The sequence below is a fragment of the Nilaparvata lugens genome, chromosome 10 (assembly GCF_014356525.2).
Source record: "Nilaparvata lugens isolate BPH chromosome 10, ASM1435652v1, whole genome shotgun sequence".
In the NCBI taxonomy this organism is placed as follows: domain Eukaryota; kingdom Metazoa; phylum Arthropoda; class Insecta; order Hemiptera; family Delphacidae; genus Nilaparvata; species Nilaparvata lugens.
In genome coordinates, this window is record NC_052513.1 from 38,905,461 (window position 1) to 38,926,349 (window position 20,889).

General features: G+C 34.8%; 1 protein-coding gene across 2 annotated transcripts in view; it reads left to right on the forward strand.

Annotated features, from left to right (window-relative positions):
* Positions 1-1,636: 1,636 nt before the first annotated feature.
* Positions 1,637-20,889, forward strand: part of LOC111045679 (tRNA (uracil(54)-C(5))-methyltransferase homolog) — a 29,687-nt gene continuing 10,434 nt past the window's right edge. Inside the window, exons 1-8 of one of the 2 annotated variants that reach the window (XM_039436823.1) lie at positions 1,637-1,766; positions 2,319-2,526; positions 4,312-4,497; positions 4,979-5,122; positions 9,378-9,573; positions 16,065-16,192; positions 17,251-17,442; positions 18,960-19,099. In XM_039436823.1, coding sequence (XP_039292757.1) covers positions 2,320-2,526; positions 4,312-4,497; positions 4,979-5,122; positions 9,378-9,573; positions 16,065-16,192; positions 17,251-17,442; positions 18,960-19,099 — 1,193 coding nt within the window. In that variant the 5' untranslated portion in view covers positions 1,637-1,766; position 2,319. Of the gene's footprint in view, positions 1,767-2,097; positions 2,117-2,318; positions 2,527-4,311; positions 4,498-4,978; positions 5,123-9,377; positions 9,574-16,064; positions 16,193-17,250; positions 17,443-18,959; positions 19,100-20,889 lie in introns of those variants that run through there. The other variant, XM_039436824.1, reaches the window with a different exon arrangement.

Genomic DNA, 20,889 nt, shown 5'->3' on the forward strand with positions numbered 1-20,889 from the left:
AATGTCCAACCGCCTAGTCAGAGTCGAGATGGTACGTGGGGAGGGGGGATGTTGGACTAACTCGTGGACAACCAATCTGAGAGTGACTGGTGAAAGATGCAATTATTTGGTCCAGTTGCTCAAAAGCCTGTTCAATTTAAATCATAATTAAATGTTACGAGTACCAATCAAAGAAGGTTTTTTCAAGAAGGCTTCTCTGATTGTTTCTAGTGGCATTTAAGGACTCGCCACACCAAGCTCGCCAGTACCGCCGAGGTAGTACCGCTGGTGGTAGTTTTCTCGGCTGAGCACGCCACACCGAAAAACGTCCGCTAGCGGTAGTCTCCGAGTAGTGAGTCTAGTAGTGGGGAGTGAGACGTACTAGTGTGTTGTGTTGCAAGGAGGAGAGGTGCGCATGCGCTACCTCTTCGAATCGCCTGCCATGTATTCAGGTTGAGCGCGCCACACTGAGCTCGCTTTGTCCGCCGTACTACCTCTCAGCGAACTTTTGTTGAATCGCCTAGCAGGCGGTCGTAGGTGGTAGTGCGCCGTACTACCGCCGCGGTAGCGAAGTCGGTGTGGCGCGCTCAACCTGAATACATGGCTAGCGATTTTTAAAACTTCGCTACCGCCGCGGTAGCGAGCTTGGTGTGGCGTGTCCTTTAATCGGGATTAAATAATTAGTTAACGGGCTCTTGTGCAACCGGGTGTGGGTCTTTCTACCGGCCCAAAATGTGGTAGACATCTATAATCAACTAGACTTAGAATTTTCATAAACCTTTGATTCATGGGAAGTTAACTGAAAACTAGTTCCGGTTGTTGAACCCATTAAATTCAAGAATGTGGTTCAGACAATTATGAATAAATTATTACCTACTGTTTCAGTCATCCTAATTTAAGTGTTTGTGTTTTGCAATTGGTACAATAATATAAGACGGCTTCTCTGATTGAAAATTTTTAACCGTGATAAATTCCAGGAGAATCAATCAGAAAAAACGCCTTTTCTGATTGGTTCTCGTGAAACTAATCACGCTTAAAATTTAATAAAAAGCCAGTTAAATTTTAACTGTGATTAATTTCACAAGAACTAATCAGAAAAGACGGCTTCCCTGGATTGGTTCTCGTGGAATTAAAATTTAACCGGCTTTTGTGCAAAGGGGCCTTGGTCTATTATATTTAACAGTGATTAAATAATACAGTTAATTATGACTGAGCATAAGACTGTATCAATTAATGGTAAGTGTTATTGATGAATGTAAAAGAGTTTGGCCCGGTTGCACAAAAGCTGGTTAAATTTTTATCGTAATAAATTTCACGATAACCTATCAAAGAAGGGTTTTTTGAAAAGACGGCTTTTCTAATTGGTTCTCCTGGAATTAATCACGGTTGAAATTTAACGGGCATTTGTGCACAAAAGGCTTCCTCTGATTGGTTCTCGTAAAATGAATCACGATTAAAATTATTAACCGGCTTTTGGGCAACCGGGCCTTTGTCTTTCTTTCATTTCAAACTTCGCGCTTTGGTTTAGACGCTCATGAAATTCATCATTTTTATTGCGATATCAATTAACAATTTGAAGTAATAGAAAAACCTATATTTAATAGAAATATTCTATAAAATATGATTCAATTTCTTCAGGACATTAAAAATACTTTTTTATTCTTGAAGGATATTTTCATTTCCGGCTTCGCCCTAGATCAAGTCAACAGTTCATACAAAGCGGTGGCTTGGTCCTTGGTGTGTGTATGTGTGTGTTTGGTTAAAATTCTCAGTTAGCATTTTCTCAGGTAATATTATTATTTTGTTAAAAATTAACACGTAATTAGTCAATTTATTATTTTAACTCTAATATATTTGTTTGGTAATCTGTCTGAAGCTCATACTTCACTAAAATACGCCTAATTGATATCATTGCTTACCATTGAAACCGGCCCTATTTCGAATTGTGCTTTGTTATTTTTTAAGGCATTTTCTACAAATTAAACTAATTTAATGATCTTTTTACATATTTTTTAAAAGTTTTTAGTCATTGATTGACATTGTTTAATTAATATAATTATGTTTATCGTTCAGGCAAAGTTCAAGTGGTTTAGTCTGTTCCCTCTCCAACATGGCTATCGTTACGTCTAGATGTGAGGTTGTAAATCATTTCTAATGATTTGATTATTTATAACTACTTGAATTTAATTCATCCTTCTGATTAAATGTGATGCAAAATCAAGTTTTTGTACTTGTAATTGCTTATTGTGTCTAGCTAAGTTTTCTACTTGGTGTTTTTTACGGTGTCTAGTCAAGTTTTAAGTCTACTATTTGTTAATTTCACTCAATGTTTGCAATAGGATGGTAACTGAGATGGAGAGCGCCGAACCTCAAATAAAGGAAGAAGACGTTAAAATGGAGGTTAAAACAGAGACCAATGGTGAGGAGGAGAAAAAAGAAGAATCGCCTGAAAAGAAAAATGATAAAAAACCTAAAGTAAACCCGGAAGGGCAGGTTAATCTGTACCGTGTGAAAGTTAGTGGCCTTCCAAGATTCTACTCTACTGATGTAAGTATCCTTTGAAAATATCAACTTTGGTTGCATGTATGATAGTATACTCAAACTTGAAGTTTTTAATTTGGGTACAGTTTCGTATCTGGTTTGAACAAATAAAACAAATCTGTTCAAATAATTTGGGTACAGTTTCGTATCTGGTTTAAACAAATAAAACAAGTCTGTTCAGAGCCTGAAATTTTCTGTTTAAAATGTATTAAGGAAGATTATTGTTTTGCTTTTAAATGGCAATATTTTGTTATTTATTAGAAATACAGTAGGCTATAGAGTTGTTATTGTATAATGGTGCTGAATTAGATTTAAAATGAGCGCTGCTATCCATAGATTGTCAGTTTGGTGTAAGGGTAAGCATTCCTGACCGGCAATTAGGAGGTGTGTTACCATTACATCGGCGGTGTTTCAACAAATAACTGTCGATTCTCTGAAAAGGATATAACATAATATCTACAGATGATTCCCGGGCTGACAAATAATTTTTGAATAATAGCGCTCATTGAATTTCAATCTAGCTGTTTACTCTGTTGTCAATATTTGCAGTAGCAGAAGTCTTCGGGGTGAATTACAGCATTTAATTTAGATTTTTGTTCAATAATAATTAATTTTATTATCAATAATACGTACACCAGATCCGGAACTTTATCCCATGATGGGTTCATCCATTTTTTATAAAATAGAACTTACTCTACTTGCAAAATACTTCAATACAAGCTATAGACTAATGCTTTATGATTGATCATATATAAACCTTTTACTTATTTTCCGGTTAGTAATAATAAGCTGTCTGATAGTAAAGTATAGATAATAATAGTTAATAGATAATAATAATAAAGTAAAGTATAGATAATAATATTATCAAAGTGTAGATAATGAATGATTACTCTTTTAAGTAGTCTCATAATAACAAAATTGCTATTGGGCTCTTGAATGAAAAGTTTTTAATACCCCCATTCATTTTTCGTTTGACTAGGTTGGGGTTCATAACATTCTCAAGCTCAAATTTATCAACCAAAAAAAACTTGACTTGGACAGCTTATTTTTACTTGAAAGATCATTTTTGGTGAATTTAATGTGGTACCTCATTATAGTATCTTATATGTGTGCCTGCTTTTTTGACCGAGCGAAGTGAGGTCTAAGATTCAAGTCGACGGTTTGGCATTTCTCTTAATGTTTATATGTTGCGCATTTACGGCGTAACGCGGTAATAGATTTTCATTAAATTTGACAGGTATGTTCCTTTTTTAATTGCGCGTCAACGTATATACAAGGTTTTTGGAAATTTTGCATTTCAAGGATAATATAAAAGGAAAAAGGAGCCTCCTTCATACGCCAATATTAGAGTAAAAATCAGACTATAGAATTATTCATCATAAATCAGCTGACAAGTGATTACACAGATGTGTGGAGAAACCAGTCTATCGCTGTATTTCCATAAGGTCTATAGTTTCAATCAGGTACTTGTGGATGAGAATACTGCGTGAGGTCTACTGTTCACAGAACTACTAGTATATCTATTAGAACTAACTATTTTTTCTGGCTCCACTTACCAATCCACTTATTTTACCTGTTTCTTCTTCTAGATATTTAATCTGCTTCTACCAGTTATTTTATTGCTCATCTGTAATTGAAAGAATGAGATGTTGATGTTGTCAATACCACTATATTGACAACATCTTTCAATTATGTAGAAGTATCACAACATGTCCAATACAATCAAATTATTTATCTGTGTTTTCTGTTAGCTGTTTGTAATTGTTTCTTTCTATGTCTGCCTTTTTCCAGGATCCCTTATTGAGCGATTTCAAGAAAATGCTTCGCGAAGAACTAAAGCTTGAGTTTATGTACATTCGTTCGCCGAAGAAGGGAAACTCGTGGCTCTACATTACATTCCAAACGCTGGAGGCCCAGAAGAAGGCTCTCAGTGTACTGAGACGGTACACCTGGAAGAATAGGACTATTATTGGAACGGTAAGTTCATGCCAATAATTAGTTAATATTGCTTTATTCAAGTTATCGAAGAAAAGAGTCAAGATCAGCGAGTTAAGGTTTTCAGTGAGTTCTGGTTTTATTACTTATGCTTACTTTAAAACTTTTTTCTGTTCAATTGTGCTCCTGTAATGCGGACGTGACCTTGTTATCAAGATCATTTGCATACAGTGTTTTATCTCCTTCATTGTATTTTTCATTTCTATGATTATGTATGTATATTTCAATTTTTATTTTATTTATAATTGGAAATATTTTCTAGTGATTTTGTATTTTGGCGAAATAAAGTTTCTATCTTTTCAATTTGAATTCAATTGAAACAGAGCATCAATATAAAAAGCTTGACATTACATTTGGATGTTCTAACCTCTCATTTAGTAGAATGGGTTGAAACAGCTCATGTATTAAGAAACATTTTTATTAATAGACATGATATTAACTTTGAATTTTTGACTTTTGACAGCTGGTTGTTGCCGACCTACGAAAGAGGAAGACAGACGATCAAAGCAACGGAACTCTGGAAAAGAAGGCCAAATACGATATTCCCATTGAAGAACAAATGCTCATGTCGACAATACCTTATCACAGTGTGTCCTATGAAGAGCAGGTAAGCTAAAACACTGTATATACTCAGATGGATTAGTATTCGATTAAACGACTTCATATTATTTATTTAGTATTTATCCATTCCTCGTAAATTACAAAATACAGCATTATAATACACACTACACTAATGAAATTATTCTACAAAAAATCAGGAACTACTTTTCCAAAAGAGCAAGCTCAAGCTTGGGGAAGGAGATAGCCGAACTTCGGCAAGCTAATAGCAACTAAGAATCATTAAACATTATAAAGATTAAAGACATATAATCATGAACAAAATTACTAAGTATCAGATAATATATAAAAGCTAATAGCAACTAAGAATCAGTGAACATTATAAAGATGAAAAACATAATAATCATGAACAAAATTAATGAATATCAGATAATATATAAGATTTTCAATACATAGTAAGTTGAGTATAAGAACATAAATAATTATAAGAATAAGACAGAAAGAATGCAAAAAATCATTACCTACTTACTCCTTGGTGCTACAGCTCATTTAGAGCGTTGACCTCATTCGAAACGCCTCTCCATTCGTCTATCGGCAGCCTTACGTCTCCATCCCCTGACACCCAGCTTCCTAATGTGTCGTCCTCCACATCCTCCAGCCAACGCTTTCTCGGACGTCCCCTCAGCCTTCTCCCTCCTGGGTTGTTTCTGGAGACCTTTTTTACAACTCTTGAGTCACTCATCGTCTCAACGTGCCCCAGCCAACTGTAACACCTCACTTTTATCTCGTCGACAATTTTACATTTCTGGTACAGATCACGCAGCTCTTGATTTGTTCGTATTCACCATTAACTTGGCCAAATATCCTTCTCAAAACCTTTCGCTTACAAATATTTAATAGATCTTTATCCTTCTTTGTTAAAACCAATGTCTCTGCTCCATAAACACAACTGGCTTTATTATTGTTCCATATATTTGAATTTTTACACAATTACATATACTGAGCCAAATATCGTTCTCAAAACCTTTCGCTCCCAAATATTTAATAGATCTTTATCATTCTTTGTTGAAACCCATGTCTCTGCTCCATACAACACAACTGGCTTATGATTGTTCCATATATTTGTATTTTACTTTCCTGGACAGGGTTTTGGATCTCAGATATTGGGTCAGAACATAATAGCATCTGTTTGCGGCAGCTAGTTTTGCTTTTATGTCAGTCTCAACATTATTGTCGTCTGTTATGACAGAGCCCGAGGTATTTGAAATTGCTCAACCTTTCAAAACGATAATTGTCAAGTTCAGTGCTCTGCTGCTTTTCAAATTTTTAGTTTTGCCTTCGTTTATTGAGAGCCCGAGGTGTGCCGATCTTTCATTGAGTTGCCTGAATGCTTCCTCTAATGTGTGTCTATTCATTCCTTACATTCAGGACCGCGTCACCCGCATATGCCATATGTTTTAGCATTCTATTCATTTTCGAACCTCCTGGGTTCAGTGCTGGGTTCCTCCTGGAACAAATCTAATTTCCATTAAGAAAAAACTATTTTCTGTTCAATTGTGCTCCTGTAATGCGGACGTGACCTTGTTATCAAGATCATTTGCATACAGTGTTTTATCTCCTTCATTGTATTTTTCATTTCTATGATTATGTATGTATATTTCAATTTTTATTTTATTTATAATTGGAAATATTTTCTAGTGATTTTGTATTTTGGCGAAATAAAGTTTCTATCTTTTCAATTTGAATTCAATTGAAACAGAGCATCAATATAAAAAGCTTGACATTACATTTGGATGTTCTAACCTCTCATTTAGTAGAATGGGTTGAAACAGCTCATGTATTAAGAAACATTTTTATTAATAGACATGATATTAACTTTGAATTTTTGACTTTTGACAGCTGGTTGTTGCCGACCTACGAAAGAGGAAGACAGACGATCAAAGCAACGGAACTCTGGAAAAGAAGGCCAAATACGATATTCCCATTGAAGAACAAATGCTCATGTCGACAATACCTTATCACAGTGTGTCCTATGAAGAGCAGGTAAGCTAAAACACTGTATATACTCAGATGGATTAGTATTCGATTAAACGACTTCATATTATTTATTTAGTATTTATCCATTCCTCGTAAATTACAAAATACAGCATTATAATACACACTACACTAATGAAATTATTCTACAAAAAATCAGGAACTACTTTTCCAAAAGAGCAAGCTCAAGCTTGGGGAAGGAGATAGCCGAACTTCGGCAAGCTAATAGCAACTAAGAATCATTAAACATTATAAAGATTAAAGACATAATAATCATGAACAAAATTACTAAGTATCAGATAATATATAAAAGCTAATAGCAACTAAGAATCAGTGAACATTATAAAGATGAAAAACATAATAATCATGAACAAAATTAATGAATATCAGATAATATATAAGATTTTCAATACAATAGTAAGTTGAGTATAAGAACATAAATAATTATAAGAATAAGACAGAAAGAATGCAAAAAATCATTACCTACTTACTCCTTGGTGCTACAGCTCATTTAGAGCGTTGACCTCATTCGAAACGCCTCTCCATTCGTCTATCGGCAGCCTTACGTCTCCATCCCCTGACACCCAGCTTCCTAATGTGTCGTCCTCCACATCCTCCAGCCAACGCTTTCTCGGACGTCCCCTCAGCCTTCTCCCTCCTGGGTTGTTTCTGGAGACCTTTTTTACAACTCTTGAGTCACTCATCGTCTCAACGTGCCCCAGCCAACTGTAACACCTCACTTTTATCTCGTCGACAATTTTACATTTCTGGTACAGATCACGCAGCTCTTGATTTGTTCGTATTCACCATTAACTTGGCCAAATATCCTTCTCAAAACCTTTCGCTTACAAATATTTAATAGATCTTTATCCTTCTTTGTTAAAACCAATGTCTCTGCTCCATAAAACACAACTGGCTTTATTATTGTTCCATATATTTGAATTTTTACACAATTACATATACTGAGCCAAATATCGTTCTCAAAACCTTTCGCTCCCAAATATTTAATAGATCTTTATCATTCTTTGTTGAAACCCATGTCTCTGCTCCATACAACACAACTGGCTTATGATTGTTCCATATATTTGTATTTTACTTTCCTGGACAGGGTTTTGGATCTCAGATATTGGGTCAGAACATAATAGCATCTGTTTGCGGCAGCTAGTTTTGCTTTTATGTCAGTCTCAACATTATTGTCGTCTGTTATGACAGAGCCCGAGGTATTTGAAATTGCTCAACCTTTCAAAACGATAATTGTCAAGTTCAGTGCTCTGCTGCTTTTCAAATTTTTAGTTTTGCCTTCGTTTATTGAGAGCCCGAGGTGTGCCGATCTTTCATTGAGTTGCCTGAATGCTTCCTCTAATGTGTGTCTATTCATTCCTTACATTCAGGACCGCGTCACCCGCATATGCCATATGTTTTAGCATTCTATTCATTTTCGAACCTCCTGGGTTCAGTGCTGGGTTCCTCCTGGAACAAATCTAATTTCCATTAAGAAAAAACTATTTAATCTTGAAGAACGATATGAAACTCGTAATCTAAATTTGGGAGAGGAATATTAAGGCTGTGCAAAGGCTAAAAATAAACTTTCTACTGGTAATAATACTGGTGATATTTTTCAAAGTTTTTCTATTTGTATATCATCAAAAAGTTTTTATTATCAAATGAAAAAGTTTTCTCAGAAAAACACATTTTTCCCGATCATTACTTTTTGAGATAAGCGCCTAAAGTTTACATTTTTGGGACAGAACATTTCAAATTCGGTAAGAGATAAACCCATGAGATTCAGAGGATAAACTCTTCATGGTATTGTTGATTGAATAAAACAAAAACTTTCTGAAAATATCAATTTTTAAGATAGTTATTCAATTTACTAAAAATGAACAAAAATAACTTTCAGTTTGATTTATTTTTGGTCATTTATGATAAATTGAATGAATAACTTTCTCAAAAATGTATATTTTCAAAAAAATTGTTTTATTCAATCAACAATACCATGAAGAATTTATCCTCAAAATCTCAATGATTTATATCTCTTATAAAAAATGAGAAAAGTTTTTCATTTTGATAGCTTATAGCTTTGACAAATCGAAAAACTTGAAAAAATATCATTAGTTGAAAGTTTAAGTTTAGCCTTTGCACAGCCTTGAAGGGTTCGCCTGTTTTGCTCTCCCCAATATCATGATAAGTAATTGTGCACTAATGAATAAATAAAATGAATTTGATGGTAGGAAAACAAAGTATGATAGGAATGTGTGTTTGGGTTTCAGTTGTCGAAAAAGAACGAGGAGACAGTGAGTCTGCTGAAGTGGCTGACGACTCTGATCGAGAAGCGCAACCATCTGCTGTCGGGCTACTTTGACAAGGAGGCTGCGCAGAACAGCGACAAACTGCCGCTCAAGTTGGATCCAGTGAGGAAGTCACCTGTCGTCGACGGATATCGCAACAAATGCGAGTTCCGTATCGGTATGTTCACCCTATTCATTCAAATTGAGTAGAATTAGTATCCAAACTTAGTAGCCCGTTGTTAAAGGATATCTCAATGAGTGCGAGCTTATTTATTCATTTAATAATTCATAAATAACTGTATACTAATTTCAGAAAATTGTAACAGGTTCAAATCCAAATTGAATGTTCCGCATCGGTACGTCCATGCCTTAGACCAGATATAGAATAGACACGCTGGAAAGTCAAACCTCTGAAGCCAACATGTATGACTTCATACTGGGGCATTCCACGTTATAATAATGGCAGACGCTGCAGACGTGCAAAACGTTGCAGAGTCTCTTAAATTGACTCCATTTTGCCACTGAGTGTACACAGCTGTTACTCAATTCATCCCATTAAATTTAATCTAATATTAGTCTCCATTTCCTTGATAAGACAATGAATTCCATGTAATATTAATTAAATTCATCAACGAAATATATTTTTTCGTAATTTGATTCAAAACTTTGCTTTGGGATCAGATTTTTATGTTCATACATAGTATGTGAAATGGCGGCTAATTTAAAAGGCTGTAATACACCAATCTGAACTTCAAAACAACAGAAATAAAGTTGCTCGGTGGGTATTCTATTTCAAATTCTCTTGAAAATAATAGCAAAAAAGGAATCTTATTTATAATAAGATAATTTGAATGAAAGTAATTTTGATATAACCTTTCAATATATAATTTCTAGAAAGTCGCCTTTGTAAAATAATAAATAGTATCTATACAAAACAAACCACAATGTAAACAAACTCTCCAGAAAAGTTTTTCTATCCGATGCTGACGTCACGATGGGGCGATATGGCAGTAGAGATGTTGGCTTCATCGACTTTCAGTGTGAATATACAATGGGCCGTGTCTATTCTATATCTGGTCTAAGGTTCACGCTATTCATTCAAATTGATTAGAAGTGAACATAACATACTTTGGACATTTTTCTTGACTAAAGTGAGACCCACGTTATAATGGTAGTGGAGAAAGATGTCTTTCTCCATTGCCATTATAACGTGGACCTCACAGTAGATGTGAATCAAGTTGTCCGGTACATCTGATGTAATATTAATTTTTTATTCTTGTTAACTTCATCTCAAATATATTTTATTCGGCGAGAAAATATATATTCTCCCATGATTTAATAATGAATCCTCATAATGAGAAAACATTCTGGTTGGTAGATCATTATGTCTTTATAGTCATCAAACGATTTGGCCAAAGTGCGGAGGTAGAAAATAGATATATTAGATTAATGTCCGAACCTTGTTGTGATAAAATAATTTAAAAGGGTACTAAGATTTATATTTTATTTTTCTTAAAAGCAGCCCTAAAGAAAAAATAGATCTATTAGCTTTGTCCTATGACATACACAGATAGCAATCCAATGTCAATCAAGTACTAACTTATAACGTGAATTTCACTTATTATCATTTGTAAATTTCTAGTGAATTGGTGAAAAATAAATAAATTTGATTTGATAAATTTGATTTGATTTGTATAAAAAATATCCGTACGAAAACGTACTTATTATTACGGCTGTTTTGCGAACAGTTTACAATTGAGGAATTGAGTAGCAATGTAATTGAGTGGTGTGTTGGGAAAAGTGTTGATTTTATTTGAGAAAATGTGAATTTTTCAAATTACAATTTTCAAATTGCAAAAATGTACTATTTCATGTTTTTGACGTGAAATATACAGGCTGTTCTGAAAAAATCTTCCACTCTGTATAACTTGGTAATCAAGCATTTTCAGACCTATGTTAATTAGAACTTAAGGCCCGGAAGGGAGTAAAATTTTTAGTCTATCGCACGAACCAGTGTAGGGCTAAAAACAGTACAGTTTTCTGAGTGAGAAGTGAGAATATACAAAGCCATCAACCCTCCACACAAGTCTGCAGTTGACCGTAACCAATTGATTGTTGAAATGCCTGCCTATTGTCTGATGAATGACTGTCTGTCTAGTCTTCAGTGTGTTTGTGAAAAAATCTTTAGTAGCCTGGAGCTCCTAGAATTCTCATAGCGGCCAAAATTTAGTCTTCATTCTTGAAGCTTGTAAATGATTTTCACTAGAAATCATATTTCGACTATAAGCAACATTAAATAGTGTGAAAGTATAAACATATCCAGCTGAAACCTCAATACACTGATAATTCTAATCATTTCAGTTCAAACCTTATATTTGGATACAATACAATTAATGTATTTATTGAATATAAGACTTTCTGAACAGATTATTGCAAATTATATTATATTTATTTTCACACTTTTTACATTGTATATATGCAATGATAAATAAATAACTATTTTGATTGATTGAATAATGAACAAAGTTTGAAATTATATTTATTTTACGCAGTGTGGCAAATTCCTACATTGATTTGGAAACATTGACCAATAAGAAAAACAAAGGTTGACAATTGGTAAGGTTCTGAATAGTATATAACTATACCTTATCATGGAATATCATCGAATATATATTCGAACTTATGAAAATTCGTATGCAGAAAGATTTAATACATTTTCCCATGAGTTACATTTCCATGTAATACATGGTATTTCCATCAATTAATTTATTGGTGGAAATATATGCAATGGAAAAAGGTATTTATAGCCTGATATAATAACAAAGAATTATAATACTAGTGAACTATTGTATTACACCACTGTATGTGATAACATTGATTTGTTATTGAAGTGAATTAAAATGCTTATTGAAATCAATAAAAATCAGTGTAAGGTAATACATCTAATGAAAAGAGAATTTCAGAAGGAAAATAGATAATTTCTGTTCTATATTAAAAACTTTACAAATATTGATTTCACATAATTATTATAACATCAACCTATAATAAAGATTATGATGAGAAATAATGTTTATTCATATTATCAAAATGGAATTGGTAATAAAAATCATGGTTTTCATTTATGACCCCTATTTCCCCATTCTTTTCAACCCTCCAAAATGTTACTTTCTTATTTCTAATAGCATCGTCTGGTTCTCTCGCAGATGATGGACACTTTATTTCCACTGTAGCATCACTATTTATAAGACCGTCAGGACTCGCTCCAAGAAAACAATGCTCATTGTCAATGAAGAGACCACATTTTTCAATAGTGACCCCTAGATGAGTAGCCACTTCCTTTCTTGTTGCTCGTATTCGAAACACTAATGATTTCCTATTCCTAGTCGACAAGGCGACAGAAGACAGTCGAAGTCACTTGAAAGACAAAATTCCTCAACTAGCTTACAAAGTTTTGTGAATGAACAATAGTGTTTTTCTACTCCCTTGCTCACACACTCACACAAACTCACTCCCGCTCTCACTCACTCTCTCTCTCTCTCAGTAGGTCGTTTCTACTAATCAGTCTATTTTGGGTGAAAGTAGTGATGTAAAATGCCTGGGCATTTATAAGTCGGGGCAAATGCCTGATATAAATGCCCGGGCAAATGCCCAAAACCCATAAATGCCCAGGCATTTATCTCTTTTAAAGACAAATTAATAATGTTTTAGCCATTGTATGTACATAGATGCATTATATATATTTATATATAATAACACAAATGAAAACAGTAAAATATAAATTGAAAAACAATAAGAAACTTACATTTTGTGAGCTGGAAACAGCTTTCACAGTTTCATAGGATCACAGTTTTGGTTGACAAAAGCTTGCACAGTGGCCGAAATATTCCAGCTCACAAAATGTAAGTTTCTTAGTGTTTTTACACTATATTTTACTGTATTTATTTGTGTTATTATTGACTGATAGTGACTTTTGTGCTTTTTTATATATTTTTATATATGTACTTTTTTTAGTAGTTTATGCAACGGTTGTATAATGAGAGCCTTTAAACCACGAGTGAGATGTAAGTTAGAGCACGAGCAAGCGTAGCGCAGCGAGTGCTCTAAATATCTCACGAGTGGTTTAAAGGCCTAATACAACCGTTGCATACACTATTTTATCTACAAAAATACAATCAAAGATCCCAGCACAATGGCTGCTCAGACCCCCCCTCGACTATCAACCGCACTCAATACTCACTGTTCACACCATATGAAACTCCTACAGCAGTCTGCAGTCCTAACTCAATCCTTCAAATGTTTTATTCAAGCTAGATATACACCATTGCCATTAAGTGTTATTGACAATTGCACAGGATAATTAAATTATTATTAACAATACTTTGGTATTGTTTTTTTAACATTTTTTATCAAACATATTATAGGCCTACACATCAACAAATTAAGGCATATTCATAGAAATTAAAGTACCCTTTGCTTTTAGAATTATTTTATTTAAGCACTTAATTTTAAATGCCCTCAGAACAACTGCAAATTAAGGCATTTTTATTTCATCCAAAAAATGTACGTTTAATTAATAGTTTATATTATGTTTTAGAAGCTCTAGTAACAATAAAAAATAGTAAAAAGTAAAAAAAGACACTTTTCCATAAATGCCCACATTTTGGGCATTTAAAACTGCTTTGGGCAAATGCCCATTTATAAATGTCCTGCCCACTGGGCATTTGCCCAACCCACATCACTAGGTGAAAGGTATAGAAATACAAATTTGTTATCCTGCTACCAGCCCTTCTGAGTAGAAAAGGAAGGTGATATCCCTCCTCTCATACCCTCTCTCTTCTCTCTAGTGCTACCCTCCCTCGGAGAACGCCGGAACTACCATGCAGGCCGGCTAAATGCAGTTTTTGCAGGCATTTATAAATTTATTTTTTAACAATTTCCAAAAATAAAATCTTCGTGTTTCAAACATTGGAATCACAAAGAAAATGTTGAACTTCATTGAGCAATTTTCAATTTTATTATCCATTAAAAAACAACTTAGTAATCATCATTATTGTTTTCACCAAATGGACGATTTTCTTATGGGAATTTAACAGTTATTTTTCACAAATAAAAACTTGACCACTTATCATATTGAGTTGATTTTAACATCAAATGAAAGCCTCTATAAAACTGCGTGATTTGAATATAACCATTTCTCGAAAGCACTACTATGAGGCTTGTAATCGATTGATACGTTTTTCACCCTATGTTAAACTGGGCGCTCAGCGGCCGGCTGCCAGAATTATATCCTTCCTCCCCTTAAAATTGTCAAATAATGAATAACTTTGAAAATTATTATATACTCCAGTTTAGATTGTATCATGTCATGTCAACAAATCAGATTATTTTAATCAAGTCGCTTTGAAAATTTCTCGCTGATTGATTACACAGCTGAAAAATTTCTGTCTCTCTCCCACACACGCATCTTCTGTTTCAAAAGACGACAAAATTATCATCATCTGTTTTTCCAAGGATGAATAATTGTTATCCTTTTCATGTCTTTCAACGAGTTTTCCTAGGGATGAGACCTAGTGCAATCGTATCATAAACCTACTATATTACAAATTTCGTGAAAATCGTTTGAGCCGGTTTCGAGATCTGTTGAACGAACATAAATAACCATATAACCAGTTATAAAAATATAAACAGATATACAGAAATTGCTCGCTTAATATAATAGGATGTCTGGCATTTATGTCTGGTTAAACTCCTTGGTATAATGTTGGATTCCAAGCTAACTTGGACAAGTCACATTGCTTGGGTGTGTGGACGACTCAGCAGGTTGGTGTTTCTGTCAAGACGTCTGAAAAATCTTGTTCCTCATCAGTATTTGAAGATTTCATACTTTGGGTTTTTCCAGAGTGTAATGATGTACGGGTTTATTCTCTGGGGTGGGGCAGCTAATGTGGGAAGAATTCTATTACTCCAAAAAATTACTGAGAATAATGACTGGTTCAGACTACTATGCGCATTGTCGTCCTCTTTTTAAATCACAACATATTATGACAGTGTTCACTTTGTATGTTATGCTTCTTCTGATAAAAGTAAAAAATGAGTTGCATACTTTGAAGTGTAGATCAGAAATGCATAGGCACGACACTAAACAGAGTAATTATTTGGATGTTCCCTATGTAAGATTGAGAAAGTTGCAGTGTCAATCTGACGTTCTATCAATAAGAGCTTTCAATAGATTACCGTTGTGTTCCAGGAATCTGTGTATATCTGTTTTCAAAACAAAAGTGAAAAGGATGCTTTTAGAGAACCCACTGTACAGTGTTGGAGAGTTCTTTGATCTCCCTTGTGATATTGTAAATAATTTCTTCCAAGCTGACTGATATATTTATATAATTACGAGAATTGTTATGTTATAATTATTGATTGATGTTTATAGGTATGTTGTAACCTGTATTTTTTTATATTGAGATGTTTATATGTGACATGGCCCACTGTACTATTTTAAGTATTTATCGGCTAATAAATATATTTCTATTTCATTAAAGAATTTCTCTAGAATCCTGAAAGTTGACACAACCTAGAATTGAATTCAAGTCAAGTTGCTCGTTGTCGATGGATACATGTACGTGTTAATTTCAGGGGGTATATAATATCATTGTGATGTTTTTATTGCAGGCAAGAACAGTGAGACGGGAGCGTACACGGTGGGATATCGCGTGGATAACCAGGAGGACGGCACCCTAGGTGTTGCCCCGCCTGACTCCCTGCGACATCTGCCCAAGCCTATGATTGACATTGTCAAGGTAATTTCATTGCCAACAAATTCGTTATAATAAATCTATTCATAATATAAAATAATTGATAAAATATAAAATAATTGATAAAATATATAATAATTGAATTCTCCAGACTTTTGAACTTTTCTTGACTCTACCTGCATCTTACTCCCAAATCTAACATCTAATATTAGATTTCTGTCAAATTCCTGTTAGGAATCATTTCAGGGAGCTATAGTGAGGTCCACGTTATAATGACAGTATTTGATCAACTCTGGTTTTGCTATCCTTGTCTATCATTCGACAAAGCCGGCGGTACTATCCTTTTCTAGGTCCACAACGATGCCAGTTATGTTTTTGACAGTGTTGAAATATAATTAATTAATGAAGAGAATCGGCATCGCTATTCTTCTATCTTTATCCACTGCCATTATAACGTGGATCTCACTATAGGCATTATCACCGTTCCCTCTCTTTACATTTATGAGGGGACTATGTATTTCAGGAGAAATGAGGCTTTGGCTAGAAATGGTGATTCACACAGGTATCAAACCAGAAATGGAGGAGACTTCTTCCATGTACCATAGGACTGCTCTTTTTGAAAAGAAGCCAACACGAAAATGAGTCTTAATTTTTTTAGAAAGCTTCATGATGATATGAAAAACGAAGAATATTTCAATTTAATCGAAAGAAAGTTAAAAGAGTTATTGATGGAAGGGTCAAACTCCCGGCCCGGGCAAGATATTTATTTCGGGCCACTCCCGTGTTTCGGATGGACACGTTGAGCCGTCGGTCCCGGCTGCCTAAAAAAGCAGTCGTTAGGTCATGTCAGAGGCCCTGAAATTGATCAGTTGCGACCTGAAAACTCTGACACCAGACCTGAGACAGCCAGGTCACTCGATATTATTATTATGGAAGGTGTATTTTATAGGCTATCACACAGGAGTATATGCCATGTCAGAGGCCCTGAAATTGATCAGACGCGACCTGAAAACTGTGACACCAGACCTGAACCAGCCAAGTAACTCTATATTATTATTAACTAACATCTAATTTTTCCTCATAAAAATGTGAATGTGTTGCAGACATTCGAGCTGTTCGTCGACGAATGGGAGAAGCCGGCTCACAGCGCGAGCAACGTCCACGTGTCGCTGAAACTGCTGACTGTGCGAATCAACAAGACCGAGGAGATCATGCTGGTCATCACTGCCATGCTCAATGAGGCCGCAAAAATACGCAAAGAGGCCAAGAAGGAGGATGGAGCCGAAGGAGATAAGGTACAACAAAAATATACTAATCAAGATTTAACTGTTCATTCTTGTTTGAAATAATCAATTATATTTTAAACTAGCAATTATATTTCATACTTGATAAACTGGACCTACTGAGATTTTAAAAACCGGCCTATATAACAATCCTCAGTAAATTAAGAGTCTATTTATGCAAAATTTCAAGTTAATCAGTTGAGTAGTTCAGACGTGATGATGCGTCATTCGTGAATTTCCTATCCCGTACGTGTATAAGTCAGTTCCTTCAGAGTTCCATCAGTTCAATCAGAGTATGTATGTATATTTCTCGGTTTTATTTGTTCATTTTAATATTGGAAAATTAGATGTGAATAGGGACCATCATGTTCATGTCACAAGAAATGGGAATAGCTGCTGGCCGTCGCTGGTCTGACAAAAATCGGAGCGATAACCAATGAAGGCGAGCGCTGGCAAACCAGCCACCCACACTCAAAGTTGAAACAAGTACATTCGTCGAGTTCAAAGCCAAATTTCAAACGGTTTGAACGCTCATAAAAAGTTCAAAAACGTCAAACAAATGAACAAATTATATAGATCTTCTTGGAAATTCCTTCCACTTTCCAACCATATCTTTAGAATTAGATTTCGTCTGATAGCTTACTATTTATTGAGGTTTTTCAAAGATATCGAATTATCGATATTTCTCGAAAACTATTATGTTACTGGTAATTTTCTGTTCCAAATTTCATATGAAGGTGCGTACAGATATACGCGCCGCGAACCTGAGCAATTCACTTTTAATCAGCTGATGCCAAGCTTTTTATATCTGTATCTTACCGTTTCTGTAAAAATACAGATATAATCAGCTGATTAAAAGTGAATTGCTCAGGTTCGCGGCGCGTATATCTGTACGCACCTTCATATGAAATTTGGAACAGAAAATTACCAGTAACATAATAGTTTTCGAGAAATATCGATAATTCGATATCTTTGAAAAACCTCAATAAATAGTAAGCTATCAGTCGAAATCTAATTCTAAAGATATGGTTATAAACCATATCTAAAGATATGGTTATATACAGATAAAAAGCTTGGCATCAGCTGATTAAAAGTGAATTGAGTATCAGCGATACTTTTAATCAGCTGATTATATCTGTATTTTTACAGAAACGTTAAGATACAGATATAAAAAGCTTGGCATCAGCTGATTAAAAGTGAATTGCTCATGTTCGCAGCGCGTAAATCTGTACGCAACTTTAGAAATCTATAGTCTTTGGCTGTTACCTGTCGTGGGACACTCTGTATATTGACATGATTTTAAAATATCGTAAAATCCATGTATCTCGAAAACTAAGGTCGATATAATATCGAAAATATTACTGGTAATTTTCTGTTGCAAATTTCATATAAGAAATCTCTATAGTCTTCGGCTGCTACACCTTTTATGGAACTCTGTATATTATATTGACTGTACCAATGATGACACTGTCTATAATGCAAACTTAATCTTTTACAATAAAGAATATTCATTTATTTATTTCTTTAAGGAGGAGGATGTGTTTGAGGTGAAACCGGAGGCCCTGGAGAGTCTGAAGGTCATGAAGAAAGCGGTCATCGAGTTTTTCACCAAGGGACGCGGCGTCAATACTAAGGTGGTGTCGCTGTATCTCTTTCTCGAAAAGGATAAGTGAGTATTTTATTTAGTTATTATTCATTTAGTAAGAAAAAGACTCGACTCAAATCTGACATCTCCAGTCGCGGATATCACTGTTTCTGACCTTTCGATTTGACTTATACAGGGTGACTCAAATAGGACTTTACAACTTTGAAAATTCATATAAATCTTATTAAACAAGGTACAGAGCAAGGTTTTGGTGTTGTTTTAAAGGTGTTGTTTTTTTACCTTAAACTAAAGATTTTCTATGTGACTTCCGTTGGTTATCCTGCAGACATCCCATTGATAGTCGATTTCTTCCCAGACTCGCACTGGTATTTCAGGTGTAACTTGCTCAACAGCAGCGAAAATCCTTGCTCTAAGTTCAGGTAGAGTGGCTGGCAAAGGAGTTACATACACCATATCTTTTATGAAACCCCACAAGAAAAAAATCCAGCGGTGTTAGTCTGGGGAACGAGGAGGCCATGCAATAGGCGCATTACGGCCAATCCACTGATTTGGAAAGCGGTCATTAAGAAAATCCCAGACATCAGTCAGATAGTTTAGTGGTGACCATCTTGCATAACGAAAACATTTCGTTCTCGGTCATCCTTATCGATCTGTGGTATCAACAATTTTGCAACATATCATGGTACACTATGCCGATTTTCAAACCAAAACACACAGCTAGCACGCTCAGGCCAAGTGATGGCTGCCATCTTCGACGTAACTGCCGCTAGCGCTTGTGCGACGCTACCAGGCATTAGCGGACTACGCGAGTCAAAACTTGGAGTGTTTTCCTTTAAAACAACACAAAACCCAGCTCTGTACCTTGTTTAATAAGATTTTTATAAATTTTTAAAGTTGTTAACTCCTTTTTTAATAACCCGGTATTAAATTGTGCAATGGAATGGGAAATTTTACTACTTTTTTCGACAAGTTCGAAAAAATTCTCGTGTATATTCACTTCAAATCCTAAGTTCACGCAAATAAAACTTGATGCCGTGAAACTTGACGAGCTGAACGGCTCAACTTTTCTGTAAGTTGTGTGATTCTGAATGATTGAATGATTGAACTTCCCATTCATTCAAGTTTCTCAGGAAATGTTCAAAATAGACATTTGATGAACTGATAACTTGATGAACTTCTAGTAGTGTAGTTTGAGTTTAATATACTAAAATTCTCTTTAAACGGCTTTCTGTAGCTCCAAGCCTTTTCATATCGATCTTGAAGAAATACCAATAACATAGACTATTATACTCTTTTCTCTATTATACTATTTTCATTACGTTTTTACAGAAATACAAATAACTATCTTGAGGCGGACTCACTCATATCAGTATCCGAGTCAGTTACCGGTACAGTGAAAATATAATCTCGATGCATTCTAATGGGACTATTCCTATTCAGTTGGAGCGAGCAAGTATGAATCATCACATTAGAATTAATGGGGATAAATTTCTCACTGTATCGGCCACTGATACTGATATTGAGCGAGTGTGAATAGTCCCATTGGAACGTATGGGAATAAATTCCACAGTACCGAACAATGATTCTGCCTTGATTTACTTTCTGGGCCATCTCTATATAGTCGACCTTTGGCCGCACCAACAAAAATCCTCCAGGTGGATCAATCTTGAGCATTTCTTCTGTAGCTCCAATCCTTTCTATATCGATCTTAGAGAAATACTAATAACATTAGACTTACACAGACATTAGGCTCATGTGAAGATCATTTCTGAATAAAAGCACTGTTGGCTCACGACACTTCCCTGATGAATTCAATCCTGATGAGTTATGAATCACAATCATAATTAGATCTA